This window comes from Pituophis catenifer, unplaced genomic scaffold (assembly GCF_029215685.1).
Source record: "Pituophis catenifer annectens isolate HBS135680 unplaced genomic scaffold, rPitCat1.0.hap2 SCAF_13, whole genome shotgun sequence".
NCBI lineage: Eukaryota > Metazoa > Chordata > Lepidosauria > Squamata > Colubridae > Pituophis > Pituophis catenifer.
The window spans coordinates 15,282,162-15,299,353 of NW_027256893.1; the positions used below are offsets into that span (position 1 = coordinate 15,282,162).

Consider the following 17,192-nt stretch of genomic DNA (forward strand, 5'->3'; position numbering starts at 1 on the left):
AAAAAAAAAAAAAAAAGCCTCTGATGATCCCGTGGCTCAGCTGGGATCATCAGAGGCTTTTCAAAGCATTTTTTTCTACAACCTCTTAAGGTTGTAGAAAAAATGCTTTTAAAAGTAAAAAAAAAAAAGTTGGCCACACCCACCCAGTCACATTACCCCCCCACCAAGCCACACCCACAAAATAAACCACGCCCACAGAACCAGTAGTAAAAAATTTTAGAACCCACCCCTGGTCAACATATGAAGTACCGAGAGACCTATGTCTCAAGCCAGAAACATGGTATACCTGTTTCAATTACTTTTTAGAACATATTCTTTCAACATGCATGCCCATCTAATGTTTAATGTTAATCCCTGTATATCTCTGACATTTATTGCTCAATCCCTTCAAATCTTTAAATTTAGCCTTTGATGTTTTCTTTTTTTTTTCTAAATATATGAAGATGTTCACACTAATGAATAAACATGGCTGAGGAAAAACAAAGAGACACATTAGGAGAAAAAAAATACACATTATTAGATTTTGGCAGCCTATCTTAGTTTAAAATCTTGGTCTACCACAAGCATTTTAATCTTCCTTCTTATTGTGAATCCATAACAAGGAAGTGAAACGTGTCCCTGAATTGCAACAACCAGCATGGCTCAGTATCGGCCATCTTTATCATAATTTTTAAAAGTCCTAGAGCTGTGATGGCGAACTGGCACTCAGTGCCGAAAAGGTTCGCTATCCCTATCCTAGAAGGTGAGACCACAGATTCTTCCTTTATCTATAATGTTGAACAGTGGCTAGTTTGCAAGTTATGGCTCAAATGAGTATGCCATTCCCAATTCCGTGGTGGTGCAGAAATTAGAATGTAGTATTGCTGGCTAATTCTGCCGACTGCCAGCAGTTCGATTCTGACTGGCTCAAGGTTGACTCAACCTTCCATCCTTCGAAGATCAGTAAAATGTGGAATTGTTGGGGGAAATATGCTGACTCTGTAAACCACTTAGGACTGTAAAGCACTTTAAAGAGGCATATAAATCTAAGTGCTAGTGCTGTTCATCCCAGATGATCTCAGAGCAATGTAAACGGCAAGGACAAACTTTAAAACAATAAATAGATTAACAAATCGAAACCTTTTGCCAGATTTAAAAATGGAACAGTGAAAAAAAAAAGTCAGTAAGCTTTTAAACACTTCAGAATTATTTCAAATACCTATGGAATTGGATGCTGAAACAAATACAGATTTTAGTGTCCCGGATAGCCCTGAATGGAATTTATTGCAAAACATGTTAAAGTTCCAACATTCATAGTATTCAGAATCCAATTGCTATCGCAGTACAGAAAAAAAAAAGTTGGTTTTCATAATCTTAGTAGATCATCTCTTTATTTCTCCTGTGAATATTTAGGATATTCAAGCTAAGCACCAGCGCTTTAAATTCCTTTGTATTCTAGAGATGTTTATCTGATAATAGAAGCAAGCAAATTTAATACCTTCTTATTACTTATAGCCCTTAAATTTCATTTCAGGTTTTTGCTTTAGGACATTTTGCAGACACTTATATTTTTTGGATTACATTTGCTCTTTATGAGTAGCATATAACATACAGATCTTTTGTGTTCAGGCAGACATTGAGTAGGGAAACTAATTAGTGCAATTACTGAACGCATTTTGCATAAGTTGGAGGCGACTCCATTTAAATGGCCTCATGTTCTTTTGGGTTGTCTCCCTCTTTTGAGCTCTGGGCCACAGATGTTTATTTGTTTGCTTATTTGTTTGCTTTATTTATTTCATATTTTAATTTTGGTGCTGCTCAACTGCAGGCAACTTTGGCTGTCTTATAGTATACTTATAGTAAGATACAAACACCATCAAGGGAAACTGTTATCTCTGGGGTTTGGAAAATTGTCTCAAAGTATTCTTTCAAATTATATCCATTTTATTTTCTTTGCCTAGACATTTTTTCCACTATAATACAAGATTTCTGATATGTCTGTGGGAAAAGATGGTTTATAAAACCCCAAATGAGTTTCGGGAATGGTTTGAACCTGTTGGAGATATATAAAGTGTGAGAAATGGCTACATTGAATTCTATTTGAATTGGGCTTTCCCATGGCTTACGCTTACCTCATCGTGCGACCAGAACAATCTGAAACTGAACACACTCAAAACTGTAGAAATGGTGGTGGACTTTAGGAGAAACCCACCCATACTACCACCTCTTACAATACTAGACAACACAGTATCAACAGTAGAGACCTTCAAATTTCTAGGTTCTACCATATCTCATGACCTAAAATGGACCCAACATCAAAAACGTCATCAAAAAAGCACGACAAAGAATGTTCTTTCTGCGCCAACTCAGAAAGCTCAAACTGCCCAAGAAGCTGCTGATCCAGATTTACAGAGGAATTATGGAGTCTGTCATCTGAACCTCTATAACTGTCTGGTTTGGTTCTGCAACCCAACAAGACAGACACAGACTTCAGAGGATAATTAGAACTGTAGAAAAAAACAGTTACTACCAACCTGCCTTCCATTGAGGACCTGTATACTGCACGAGTCAAAAAGAGGGCTGTGAAAATATTTACAGACCCCTCACATCCTGGACATAAACTGTTTCAATTCCTACCCTCAAAACAACATTATAGAGCACCAGAACAACTATACACAAGAGCAGTTTTTTCTCGAACGCCATCACTCTGCTAAACAAATAATTCCCTCAACACTGTCAAACTAATTACTAAGTCTGCATAACTATTAATCTCATTGTTCCTATTACCCATCTCCTCCCACTTATGACTTTAACCTTGTTGCTGGTATCCTTAAGATTTATACTGACTGTTTCTCTATGACTATCATTAAGTGCTGTTACCTTATGATTCTTGACAAATATATCTTTTCTTTTACGTACACCAAGAGCGTATGCACCAAGACAAATTCCTTGTGTGTCCAATCACCCTTGGCCAACAAAGAATTCTATTCTATTCTATTCTTACCATTTTTAATGGGGTTTTGTTGTTTTTGACTGTTTTTGTCAGGGGTCTCCAAACTTGCTGGCTGAGGAACTCTGGGAGTTGAAGTACTCAAGTCTTAAAGTTGCCAAGTTTGGAGACCCCTGGTGTTTTTTGTAATTGTTTTGATACTTGTTTTTGCTATTTTATTTGTGCCCACTTCTCAGAATCATGTATTCAAATGTATAAATTACACACAAAGAAACAAATCAGAGCTAAATAATAGTGTTTGCTTCCAATTGTCGGAGACAAGACCTCACCCTTTTCAAAGCTCCCTGACCATCTTTCAACCAAATTGGTATCTTTGGCATGAAATAAGATTAGAACCTATCCCCAATGGGTGGAGGAAGTTTATTAAAAGTTCTAAAAGGTGGGTGTTGCCTTTGGCTTATAATTGTCCCTTGTACAACGAGAAAAAGCATTTGAAGCAAATCTTCAAGAAGGTTGGAAGCAGAAGCTGCAGCTCCGGGAGAGATGGCAAAATCAATGGATTTCTACGTTTTCAGCGTTCTGGTGACAGGATCCGACCGGGGGATCGGTCTGGGTCTAGTGAAGAGGTTTCTGGAGCTGCCCTGTCCACCCAAATGGATCTTCGCTACAACCCTTGACCTGCAAGAAGAAGAAACCAAGGTAAGAATCACTTGATGGAGCAGGATGGTGGAGTGCAATAACCAAGAATGGGATGACCCTAGGTGCCCCTTCCCACTTGGCCATGAAGCTCCTAGGTGATTTGCAGCTTCCTGAGTATCTCTCAGCCCACATGTCCCCCCCCCTCACAAGGGTTGTGGGGGAGAAGAATTGTATATCACAGTGATGGCAAACCTTTTCGGCATCGAGTGCCCAAACTAGAATGTATCACTTTTAAAACTCTGACTGACTTTATTACAGAACTACCGTACCTCTCCCTGGAGGTATTTGCCTATCCTACCAGCTTGGGTACGGTGAGTGCGCTCCAAGTCTGTCCCTTTAATAATTAGATAATTAGATTATCTAATTAGAACTGCAGAAAAAACAATTACTACCAACCTGCCTTCCATTGAGGACCTGTATACTGCACGAGTCAAAAAGAGGGCTGTGAAAATATTAACAGACCCCTCACATCCTGGACATAAACTGTTTCAACTCCTACCCTCAAAATGATGCTATAGAGCACTGCACACCAGAACAACTAGACACAAGAGCAGTTTTTTTCTGAATGCCATCACTCTGTTGAACAAATAATTCCCTCAACACTGTCAAACTAGTTATTAAGTCTGCATTACTATTGATCTTATTGTTCCCATCACCCATCTCCTCCCACTTATGACTCTATGACTGTAACCTTGTTGCTGGTATCCTTAAGATTTATATTCCCTATGACTATCATTAAGTGTTGTACCTTATGATTCTTGACGAATGTATCTTTTCTTTTATGTACACTGAGAGCATATGCACCAAAGACAAATTCCTTATGTGTCCAACCACACTTGGCCAATAAAGAATTCTATTCTATTCTATTCTATTCTATTCTATTCTATTCTATTCTATTCTATTCTATTCTATTCTATTCTATTCTATTCTATTCTGTTACCAGGCAGGATTTAGGAAGTTTTAGCAGCACCTGCCCTGTGGAACACACACTGCCCAAGATCCAGCTAGACCCTACCTACCTAGCCTTCTGGATGGCCTTGAGTTAGCATGACCCTGGTCAGTCTAGACATTGCTACATGGAAAAGTGTTTGTTTCGAGACACTGGGAGTTTTTGATGCTTGTATTGCCTCTTTATGTTTTTATTGCTGTTTTGGCAAGATGCCCAGAGTTCTGGTCTATAAGATGGGTGGCCTTACTAGTCTTTCAAATAGATAAATATATATTTTTTGTTTGACATACTTTTTTTGTTCACTGTTCACTTTGATGTTGCCCTCTTTGGAACGGGATTCAATTCATTGCCCTATCAAAATAAATTTTAATTCTGAGACAAAAAAAACAACAAAAAACCCAACAACCCTTTTTCTTCTCCTTCTCCAGGAGGTAAAAGAGATGGTATGCAGACATCCAAACTTGGTGTTATTGCAGTTAGGTAAGTTTCAAGAGCCAAAGGCAATTGGATAGCTTTTGTTCTAGAGAAATACTCCGAAATCCAGCTAAAAGCCATTGTTGAAATTAACAGAGTCTGCAAGATCTCTGGTGAAGTTCACTATGGTTTGTGTGGGTTTCGCTAATAAGTTGCGTGACCTCCAGTTATGTGGTTTCTGAATTAGCAGAATATGGTACGGGTTCGGTATCTGAACAGGATGACAGTAAAGAACTAATCCCTTAAAACAATGCTTGAAGACAATCCGTGTCACAGCTTCTCTCTGATTCCAGAAAGAACAAATCCCTTTATTAGTTAACAGATTAACAGAGTTGGAAGGGACCTTATAAGTCATCTAGTCCAACCCGCCCACTCAAGCAGAAGACCTTACACCATTTCTGACAAATGGCAGTCCAATCTTTTCTTGAAAGTCTCCAGTGATAAAGCTCCCACAACTTCCGAAGGCAACTTCTGTTCCATTGATTGATTGTTCTCCCTGTCTGAAAGTTCCTTTCAGAAAGGTTGAATCTCTCTTTGGTCAGTTTCCATCCATTATTCCTTGTCTGGCCTTCAGGATTCTTGGAAAATAGCTTGACCCCCTCCTCTCTGTGGCAGCCCCTCAAGTATTGGAAGACTGCTATCATGTCTCCCCGGTCCTTCTCTTCATTAGACTAGCCAAACCCAGTTCATATAACTGTTCTTCATATGTTTCAGCCTCCCCTAATCATCCTGGTTGCTCTTCTCTGCACTCTTTCTAGAGTCTCAACATCTTTTTTATAGTGTAATTATATTTTAATATAATTATATTTTAATATATATTTTTTATAATATTTAACTTCAGCCTCACTTTGAGTCTAATGTTTAGCAGAGTGCCACTGTTGGTGATCCTCAGCTACTTGTTTCAGGCGGTGACTTTTTGCACTCCATTGCTAATATTCTCACACATATATTGAAGTCAATACTTTTAACAGTTTGGGCCTGGAATCTGTTGAGGTGCCACTCAAAGGAGCTATTTGGTTGTATGGATCTTCTGAACTTCCATCAAATGTCTGATGAACAACTCTGAAGGGCATTTTGTTCAGTACAATGTTGAAAAACTCTCATCAATCCTCAGATGTCACTATCCTTGAGAACATCCAGGCAGTTTTAAAAGAAGTGGAAAAGTGTGTTGGAGACGATGGGCTGACCCTCCTCATCAACAATGCTGGCAGTTGGTTCTTTGAAAATCTAGAAAACGAGAATGCCAAGGATATGCAGACTTTATATTCAGTCAACACCATCGGACCACTGCAAATGAGTCAGGTTTGTTTATTCTTTAATTTTTTTTGAAACCACATTTGAGCAAAGTACCTTATATTACAAAGATGCCCAACCTTGACAGCTTTAAGACTTATGGACATCAACTGCCAGCATAGCTGGCTGGGGAATTCTGGGAGTTGAAGTCCACAAGTCTTAAAGCTGCCAAGGTTGGATATCTCTAATATATTATTTAACACAAAATTAAAAAAAAAAACTCGGTATAAATAAAGCAGAATGATAATGAAAATGAGTAGAAATTGTAGAGTGATTTCAAAGCAGGTGGAACATCCTAGAGCTACGGTACCTGCTTGGGGTATCTTAGTCAGAAGAACTTCTTCAAGGCTACTGTGACCATTGGGGTTAGAATCACCCATAATCCTTCAGAGTTAAACACAGCTTGACACAATCCTTAGGAGATGCGGTGGCTCAGTGGCTAAAATGCTGAGCTTGTCAATCGAAAGCTCAGCAGTTTAGCAGTTCGAATTCCTAGTGCCACGTAACGGGGTGAGCTCCTGTTACTTGTCCCAGCTTCTGCCAACCTAGCAGTTCGAAAACACATAAAAAATGCAAGTAGAAAAATAGGGACCACCTTTGGTGGGAAGGAAACAGTATTCTGTGCGCCTTTGGCATTTAGTCATGCCGACCACATGACCACGGAGACATCTTTGGACAGCGCCGGCTCTTCAGCTTTGAAATGGAGATGAGCACCGCCCCCTAGAGTCGGGAACGACTAGCACATATGTGTGAGAGGAACCTTTACCTGACACAATCCTTAAGCATATCGAGGCAACCTTGTACAAGGTCATCTGGGATTGTTCAGATCCTTGAACTCTGGGGAAATAGATACAGTTCTATGCAAGATAAGCTCCATCAGGAATGGACTTGATCTCCACCCACGTAGCTAATTCCGTTTCCATGTGACCTTGACATTAATAATGGTGAAGGGAGGTTACATATCCCTTCTTCAAGAGGCCATTTATTGACCCAAGTAATCTTCACAACTACTGATCAGCTTCCCATCACCCCTTTGTCAGGAAGGTTATGGAAGTATGTGGTAACAAGGAAATTATAGAGAACTCTGAAGGGTTCGTTAAAATGGGGTCATCATATTATAAGATCATTCTTTTGATGGTATCACCCAAGTAGATTTTAGATTATTTTAGAGTCTATAACTCTAAAATAATCCCGAGCATTTATGATTTGGTTCAGAAGAAAACTGGCAAGTACTATAGCTCACGTAGAATTGATGTCGTGTTTGGGGTCACACTTGAAAAAGAGAGGATATACAGGGATTGTGTTACAGTGATGACACTGCAGTTGTCGGCTAAATTGTCAACTCTTTTTCCCCCCAAGTCTCTGGAGATTCTCAGCCATCCAGATCTTGATTGTCTCAAAAATGCTTTTTCAAAAGGCAACTGGACTACCGTGTTTCCCCGAAAATAAGACCCTGTCTTATATTTTTTTGAACCCTGAAATAAGCGCTTGGCCTTATTGCCATGCGCTCAAAAGCCCGATTGGGTTTATTATCAGGGGATGTCTTATTTTGGGGGAAACAGGGTATGTTTTTTCCTTGAGGAAGAAGAAGATGTTTCACACCCACAAAACTATAAGCAGATATAAAGAGAAAAATGTGTTTCCCAATGTTGGTATTTGATGGTCAGATTTCAGCCTCCTGGATCTCAGTATTCCAAAACCTGCAAATAATTGCAGTCATGGCGAATATCTGTAGCTCCAGATGTAGGATGAGGGTAAAGGTTCATTCTCCAAGCTTTGTGGGTTGGTTTCCGAAAGAATTTGCTGGAGGAGGTTTAACAGGAAACTCAAGTTGTCCACCCCTTGCACTCTTTCTACTTGAACGTCTTCCAGAAATTCACACTCCGCCTAAGTTAGGGCTTTAGAAACATTTTGAAGGCACCCTATAAAAAACTTCAAGCTGATGTTGCCCACCAGCAGTCAGCTGATCTGGCAGCAGATTTGGACAGTGAGGAGGTTGGGGAAGAACAGGGGCCAGTCCTGGAGTCTGGGGAAGGCTCTGATGAGGCCTCTGCATCGGAGGCAGAGAGGGGGCCAGAGACATATGACAGGTATCAGCTGCCTTCGGAGTCAGACATCAGTGAGGCAGACAAACAGCTGAAGCTTGTTCCCAGTGTGCGCATGTGCAGGGTTGCCTTCGAAGGGAACAGCTAAAGAACAAGGATCAATTTGGGAGTAAGGCCACAGGTGGACGATGAATGGCCCCTCCCAGAGGGAATAAAAGAGGAGTGGAGTTTGCAGGAGACAATTAGTTCATTCCTGAATTCTTGCCAAGTATGGCAGCATCTGAAAAATATCGGCCTGGCCACTCTCCAAGCCTGATAAAGGTCGGTAATTGTGAAGTATTTTGAAAGACTGTGGGAGAGGAAAGACTTTGCTGGAGAGGAACTCACTGTAAATTAAATAAAAGGGGTTTATCGGGACGAGGACTCGGCTTTGCTGCTGGGGAAGCCTAGGTCAGAACACAAGTGATCTGTCAGTCAGCAGCTGGATGGCTTTGTGAGAATTGGAGATCATCTTAAGATGATAGAAGACCGTCTTGGCTATCTGATGCACAGCTTGTTTTCCCAGACCTCACTTCATCCCCTTCTCTCTTTTCATCTTCTTCCCTGCAAGGCCTTTCTACCCCTGTTGAAGAAGGCAGCCCGGAAAAGTCCAAGGCAAGGGCTGAGCACCAGCAAAGCGGCTATTATCAATATTTCCAGTTCCCTTGGCTCAATGGAGGTTATGCTTATTTGGGAGAAAGGACAAGCAGTTTCATACCGTTGCAGTAAGGTACCTAACGTGATTTCTATCTGGATTTGCCTGCGCGTAGTTGGAACTTCCTTTTTCGGTCATTGCTGTGTCTGTCCCCACATAAACTGTGGTGGTGCAGTCAGAGATGGGTTTCAGCAAGTTCTGACTAGTTCTGGAGAACCGGTAGTGGAAATTTTGAGTAGTAATTTATACCATTAGTAAAAATTCTGACTGGCCCACCCCCATCTATTCTCTGCCTCCCAAGTCCCAGCTGATCAGGAGGAAATAGGGATTTTGCAGTATCCTTTCCCTGGAGTAGGGTGGGAATGGAGATTTTTTTTTATTTTTATTTTATTTTTATTTATTTATTTTTAATTTGATTTATATGCCGCCCTTCTCCGGAGACTCAGGTGGCTTACAATGTGCTCAGCAATAGCCTTCATACTTTTGTATATATTTATACAAAGTCAGCTTATTGCCCCCACAAACTGGGTCCTCAATTTACCTACCTTAGAAAGGATGGAAGGCTGAGTCAACCTTGAGCCTTGGAGAGATTCGAACCAGCAAGTAATTGCAGGCAGCTGGTCTTAATAACTAGCTTAATAACAGGGTGCCTTAAACCACTGTACTACCAAGGCTCTTTTTGCAGTATCCTTCCCCTGCCACGCCTACCAAGCCATGCCATGCCCACTAAGCCACACCCACAGAACCGTAGTAGTAAAATTTTTTGAAACCCACCACTGGGCGCAGTGGTTAGAGTGCTGTACTGCAGGCTACTCCTACCGGCTGCCTGCAGTTTGGCAATTTGAATCTCACCAGGCTGAAGGTTGACTCAGCCTTCCATCCTTCCGAGGTGGGTAAAGTGAGGACCCAGATTGTTGGGGCAGCAATATATTGACTCTGTAAACTGCTTAGAGAGGGCTGTAAAGCAGTATATAAGTCTAAGTGCTATTGCTATTGCTACATGCTTGTCCCTTAAAGAGTAATTTATTGGTGACTGTTGAGATTTGGAATGGTTTGGAAAGACGAGAAAATAGGAACATGTTCATGCAGCTCAATTTTGTTCTTCTGTAAACCATGTTGCATAGGTTTTTCAGCTAGCGCAGAGTGCAAATGCTCTCTCGCAGTCTTGCACACACACACATACACAAAACCTATGTCCAAATTTAAATGGGCTTTGTTTCAAAACGATTTCAGTTACAGACGAGACAGATTGATGTCTAGTGTCAAGGCTGAAATTAAGAAAAGAAGGAATTGCCTAGAACCGCTAGTTTTTCAGAAATGATTACTGTTTTCATTCATTGTAAAAACAAAAATCGGGGGGAAAGTGGGAATGTCTGGAATATAAAGTATGCTAAGCTGAGAAAATGTTCGTTCAAACATTAGCCGTTTAGATGGCTTTGTTTTAAAAAGCCAGAGAAATTGTCCCCCAGGCTTTGATGAAACTCCTGATCTGTGCTGTTGAAATAGTTTGCAAAAAAACCCACCATGATCTCACATGCAGATATGATCAACAGTCCAGAAAAATCAATATGGGGGAACTGGATGAAGTTAGTTGGGATTGAAGGTGCAGGAACCAGCGTTCTAGTCCTCAACATTCAAGCTGTAGGGATGCCCATGATTAGCTGAGTGCCTGTCTCAGACAACATAATACAATATAATCAAAAAGCTCTCCTTTTGTGATCCTGTACTCCTTTAATTTGTGGTAGAATCAGGGTGATTGAATGGAGTTGAGTGTTTACTGGCCAGATCCCCTTCCTGACGCCACGTGGAGTTCACAGCAAATGTTTTTTTTTTCTTTAAGCCCTAGGAGAGAAACATCTGCTGCTACCTAGGATTGAACTCTCAACCTTCCATGCGGGAGGTAAACATCTTCACCACTCAGCCATCATGTCATTCAATACAATACAATCAATTAGATACCTATTTCTTTGCTAGCCAGAACTATCCATATGGTGGGCTTCCTTCTCCCCTCTCCTCCTTTGCGTGATAACATCATTGTTTAGTAGTCCAGTTGTGGTGTGTTGCCTCCTCCTTTCCAGTCCTGGATCAGGATAACAGTGTAGCCCCATGATGGCGAACCTATGGCATGGGTACCACAGGTGGAACGTCGAGCCATATTGGTGGGCACGCGAGCTCAGCTCCAGCACGCATGCGTGCGCCAGTCAGCTGATTTTCGGGCCTTCTGGGCCCACCAGAAGTCAGGAAACACACTGTTTCCGGCCTCTGGAGGGCCTGTGGGGGGTGGGGAAGGCTGTTTTTGCCCTCCCCAGGCTCTTAGAAAGGCTCTGGAGCCTAGGGAGAGCAAAAAACAGGCCTACCGGGCCCACTCTGCCATCACATGCCAAAAGCGGGTGGGGCGCATAGATTTATGGATGTGGGCACGGGTGCGTGTGAACCCACCGCACTCCACCCGCTTTTGGCACGCGATGGCAAAAAGGTTAGCCATCACTGGTGTAGCCTAATATACCCAAGTGATTTGTCTTCATTTTCATCTCCATTTCCTACTTCAGAGCATGCATTTTCTTTATATCTATGGAGATTCTCAGACATCCAAGTCATGGTTGTCCCAAAGGCGCTTTTTTTCAAGAGGCAACTGGAGTTTCTGGTTTTTCTTTGAAGATGTTTCGCTTCTCATCCAAGAAGCTTCTTTCCTTATAGTTCTTTCTTTCTTCCTTTCTTTCCTTTTTGCTTATGCAGGCTGCTTTAAACATGCTCACCAAGTGCCAGTCACTTGAGTATTCAACCAATGGGATTCTGACGGTAGCCATCCACCCTGGCTTGGTAAACACAAGTCGCAACCCCTACGTAAGTCTTTTAATCTGGAAAAAGAAATAATGTATTTATCCATGGACCCTGGTGTATGTGCATATTGCTCTGGGTGAATAATTTAAATTATATGCCCTACGGTCATTTTTATGAAAGATTACAAATGCAAAAAATAAAAAGTCATAACAAACTAAAAAAGAAAAGAAAAATAGGTGCAAAGAAGAAAAACGAAGAGAAAGAAAAGAGAAAAACAAAAATATAGTAAAGAAAAAAAATAAATTTCCATTTCTGCCTAGGATCTAAGGAAGGTTTCACATGTTCTACTGCCTGACAGATTTCCAAGAGAAGGTTTATTGAAAATTGGGAAAAAGATAATTTGCTAACTTGAAAAAGTATGTTTTGGAAAACATCTTGGCATGCAGTGTGCTGAACCTTCATGGGGTAACACAAATCATAAGAGTTCTGCTTTAAACTATTAAAAACAAATCCTTTGGCTTGCAAAAGATGCTTGCCCTGGTTTCGTTTAATTTACTCAATTAACTAAAATGTAAGGATTTATGGAATACATTGGACCATCACTTGATCACAGAGGCTTCATTCAGATACCTTTCTAAATGGAATCAATCAACATTTGATTGGCCAGTTTAATACAAATCATTCTCTATATTAGAGATGAACATTTATGATCAAGAAGTCCAACTAGATTCCGCTGATCTGCTTAAGTGAGAATTCTGGGCTGGGCAGGGCTGATTCTTTAAACCTTATGAGATTCTTTCTTTGTGGCAGCCGGAAATCACTGTGGAAGAGAGCACACAAGGCATCGTGACTGTGTTGTCCAAGCTTTCCGAGAAGGATAATGGGACCTTTCTGGATTGGTTGGGTCGTTGTGTTCCCTGGTGATCCATTAGTCTCACCCTTATGTCATTGGTTCATAATCCGCTGAGAGGTGATGGGGCCTTCAATAAACTGCTTTCTGTCATTCTGGTTTTGTTCTTTCTTTCACAAAATTTCAAACATCTGCATATACAGTGGTACCTCAGTATTTATTGTTAATTGGTTCTGGGAGGTGAAATGAGTATCGGAAATGATAAGTATCAAACAAATTTTTCCCATAAGGAATAATGTAGTGAATCACATGGCAGTTGACACCGACAAGCTCTAACTTGTGTGTTGAATACCAAACAAACAATGATTACCAGGACAAATATTTTTATGTCAAAATGCATCGGGTGTCAGGCTTCTATGCTATCTCAAAATAAATGAACTTCCAAACTGCCAATCCTTAAGGAAATTTTCTCTTTATTTGAGTACAGCAACCGGATCATGACTCTGCGCGGTCAGTACTGACCTTTGCCCCCCAATCCCTCCCTTTCCGATCCCCAATTCTCTGCTTCTCATTGGCTATCTTCCAAGTCACTCTCCTGATTCCTTTTCCTGTCAGTTCACAGGAATGCCCCCCCCCTCTTCATCTCCAAGGAGATTGAAACTTCAAAGGGACTTAGCAGGCAAAAGTTCAAGCTTCATCCTCCCTTTTTTATGTCAGTGCTGAGACGCTGACATCGGGTACCAATATCGATGAGTTGAGTACCAAGGAACCGCTATACTATTAAAAACATTTTGTAAAGAAAAAAGTAAGAGCACCTAACCAAATGAAATTCAACATACCTTAGATAAAAGTAAGGTTTTACACCTAGGTAAAAAAAAACAACAGCTGTATAGGTATAGACTAGGTCAGGGCTGTCAAACTCCTGGCCCACGGGCCGAATGCGTCACACGCTGCCACGCCCACTCCCCGCTTAGTGAAGAGGAAAAGAGTCCCAATACGTCACGTGATGCCGTCGTGACAATGTGAGTTTGACACCCCTGGACTAGGTGAAACTTGGCTTAATGCCAGAAACTGCAAGAGAGATCTTGGAGTCCTAGTGGACAATCACTTAAATATGAGCCAACAGTGTGCGGCCGCAGCCAAAAAAAGCCAATTCAATCCTAGGCTGCATTAATAGAAGGAGAGAATCAAGATCATGTGAAGTTCTAGTACAACTTTACAAAGCCTTAGTAAGACAACACTTGCCGGGGTGGCGGTTGATACCCCCAGACTTATTGTCATGGGGGATTTCAACCTTCCATCCGCGGGTGAGGCGTCAGAGGTGGCTCGGGAGTTCATGGCTTCCATGACGGCCATGGACCTGACCCAGTTAGTTCAAGGCCCCACTCACATAGGGGGACACACTCTGGACCTGATTTTTGTCTCTGGTCAGTGGTTGAATGATCTTGGTAGAGGGGACCTAGATATTAAACCCTTGTCATGGACAGATCATTCGCTCCTCCAACTAGACTTTCCTACCGCCGCCCCCCGCCGCAGGGAGACGGAGCCAACTAGATGGTTCCGTCCCAGGCGCCTGATGGAACCCGAAAGGTTCCTGACGGAGCTTGGGCCGTGTCCTGAGACCCTAGCACACGACTCGACTGAAGAGCTGGTGGCCGCCTGGGAAAGGGCGGCCGCTGGAGCTTTGGACCGCGTCGTGCCTTTGCGGCCTCTGACCCGATGCCGATCTCAACTGGCTCCTTGGTTTTCTGAGGAGCTGAGAGAGATGAAGCGTCGGAAAAGACGCCTAGAGAGCATTTGGAGGACTAGCCAATCCGATTCTGACCGGACACAGGTGAGGTCTTATGTCAAGACCTACCTAGTGGCGATAAAAGCGGCAAAGTCTAACCACTTTTCCGCTCTTATCGCATCTGCAGAGAACCGCCCAGCCGCCTTGTTTAGGGTGACCCACTCCCTCCTCCGGGGGGGAGTGCGGGAAGATCCCTTGCAGGGTCGCGCTGAGGATTTTGTGCAATTCCTGCACGATAAAGTCGCTCGGATTCGGGATGGCTTGGACTCCGACTGGATGAGTCCACGGGAGGAGACGAGGGCAGGTCTTGAGAATGTTATCTGGGAGGAGTTTGATCCTGTGACTCCCGAGGATGTGGACAGGGTTCTGGGTAAGATTAGTGCCGCCACGTGTTTATTGGACCCGTGTCCCTCCTGGTTGGTGCTGGCCTCCCGGGAGGTTACACGAGGCTGGCTCCAGGGGATTATAAGTGCTTCTCTGAGTGAGGGTGCCTTTCCTGCCGCCTTGAAAGAGGCGGTAGTGAGGCCCCTCCTCAAGAAGCCTTCCCTGGACCCGGCTGAATTAGCCAACTATCGTCCAGTCTCCAACCTTCGTTTTGTGGCGAAGGTTGTTGAGAGCGTGGTGGCACGACAACTTCCCCGGCACCTGGATGAAGCTATCTATCTAGACCCGTACCAGTCGGGCTTCAGGCAGGGGTACAGCACTGAAACGGCATTGGTCGCGTTGGTGGATGATCTCTGGAGGGCTCGGGACAGGGGCTGCTCCTCTGTCCTAGTCCTATTAGACCTCTCGGCGGCTTTTGATACCATCGACCATGGTATCATGCTGCAGCGGTTGAGGGGGTTAGGAATAGGGGGCACCGTTTTGCGGTGGTTCTCCTCCTTCCTCTCCGACCGCTCGCAGTTTGTGTTGGCAGGGGGACAGAGGTCGACCTCGAGGCATCTCGCATGGGGAGTGCCACAAGGGTCGGTCCTCTCGCCTCTCCTGTTCAACATTTATGTGAAGCCGCTGGGTGAGATCATCCGTGGTTTCGGGGTGAAGTGTCATCTGTACGCTGACGATACTCAGCTGTACATCTCCACCCCAGACCACCCCAACGATGCCCTTGATGTGATGTCCCGCTGCCTGGAGGCCGTGCGGGCCTGGATGGGGAGGAACAGGCTCAGACTCAACCCCTCCAAGACCGAGTGGCTGTGGCTTCCGGCGCCCCGATATGGTCAGCAGGTGCCATCGCTGACTATTGGGGGTGAATCTTTGCCCCCCACAGAGAGGGCTCGCAATCTGGGTGTCCTCCTGGATGCACGGCTGTCTTTAGAAGAGCATATGACGGCCGTGGCCAGGGGGGCCTTTTATCAGGTTCGCCTGATTCGCCAGTTGCAGCCCTTTCTGGATCGGGACGCCTTGCGCACGGTCACTCACGCCCTTGTCACCTCCCGGTTGGACTATTGTAATGCTCTCTACATGGGGCTCCCCTTGAAGAGCACTCGGAGGCTCCAACTGGTCCAGAATGCGGCCGCGCGGGTGGTTATGGGTGCAACCCGTTGTGCCCATGTGACACCCCTCCTGCGCGAGCTGCACTGGCTCCCAGTGGTCTTCCGGGTGTGATTCAAGGTGTTGGTTACCACCTTTAAAGCGCTCCGTGGCATAGGACCCGGGTACCTTCGAGACCGACTTCTGCCACCAATAGCCTCCCACCGACCAGTTCGCTCCCACAGAGAGGGTCTCCTCCGGGTGCCATCAGCCAAGTTATGTCGGCTGGCGACACCCAGGGGGAGGGCCTTCTCTGTGGGAGCTCCAGCCCTGTGGAATGAATTGCCCCCCGAAATACGAAAGATTTCCGACCTCCGGGTGTTTCGCTGCGCTCTGAAGACCCTGTTGTTCCGCCAGGCAGGGCTATTAACATAATGTTTTAAATTGGGGTATTTTAAATTTCTGGGATTTTAATTGGAGCCTAATTATTTAATGATTTTAAATTTTAATTGTTGTCGTGTTTTTTGTGTTTTTAAATAGGCTGTACACCGCCCTGAGTCCTTCGGGAGAAGGGCGGTATAGAAATAAAATTATTATTATTATTATTATTATATTAATACTGCATCAGTTCTGATTACCACAATATAAAAAGATGTTGAAGCTCTGGAAAGAGTGCAGAGAAGAGCAACAAAAATGAGTAGGGGGCTGGAGGTGAAAACATATGAAGAACAGTTGCAAGAATTGAGTATATCTAGTCTAAGAAGGACTGGGGGGTTGGGACATGATAGCACTGTTGCAATATTTGAGGGACTCCTACAAAGGCAAGGGGATCAAACTATTTTCCAAATCACCAAAAGGCAAGGTAAGAAACAATGGATGGAAACTAAACAAGGAGAGAAACAACCTAGAACTAAGGAGAAATTTCTTAATAATGAGAGCAATTAACCAATGGAACAGCTTGCCTACAGAAGTTGTGAGTGCTCCATCACTGGAGGCTTTCAAAAAGATACTGAGCAACCATTTGTCTGAAATGGTTGAGCAGAGGGTTGGACTAGAAGACCTCCGAGGTCCCTTCTAACTCTATTATTCTATGCTCTATATAGGACCAACAAAGATTATTTTAGGTTTGGAGGTCGGGAAGAGTGACTAACGTTACAAAATACATATTTAGGATTACATGTGCAGTATCAATGCATGAAATACAGAGGGCCCTGTATCT

At 43.3% G+C, this 17,192-nt stretch overlaps 1 protein-coding gene across 1 annotated transcript; it reads left to right on the forward strand.

The window, feature by feature from the left end:
• Positions 1–3,457: 3,457 nt before the first annotated feature.
• LOC139323705 (C-signal-like) lies at positions 3,458–12,788 on the forward strand. The gene is made up of 6 exons (XM_070953160.1): positions 3,458–3,628; positions 5,006–5,057; positions 6,166–6,353; positions 9,000–9,158; positions 11,820–11,927; positions 12,675–12,788. Exons 1-6 carry the CDS (start codon positions 3,473–3,475, stop codon positions 12,786–12,788), a joined length of 777 nt encoding a protein of 258 aa, XP_070809261.1. The 5' UTR covers positions 3,458–3,472.
• Positions 12,789–17,192: the final 4,404 nt, after the last annotated feature.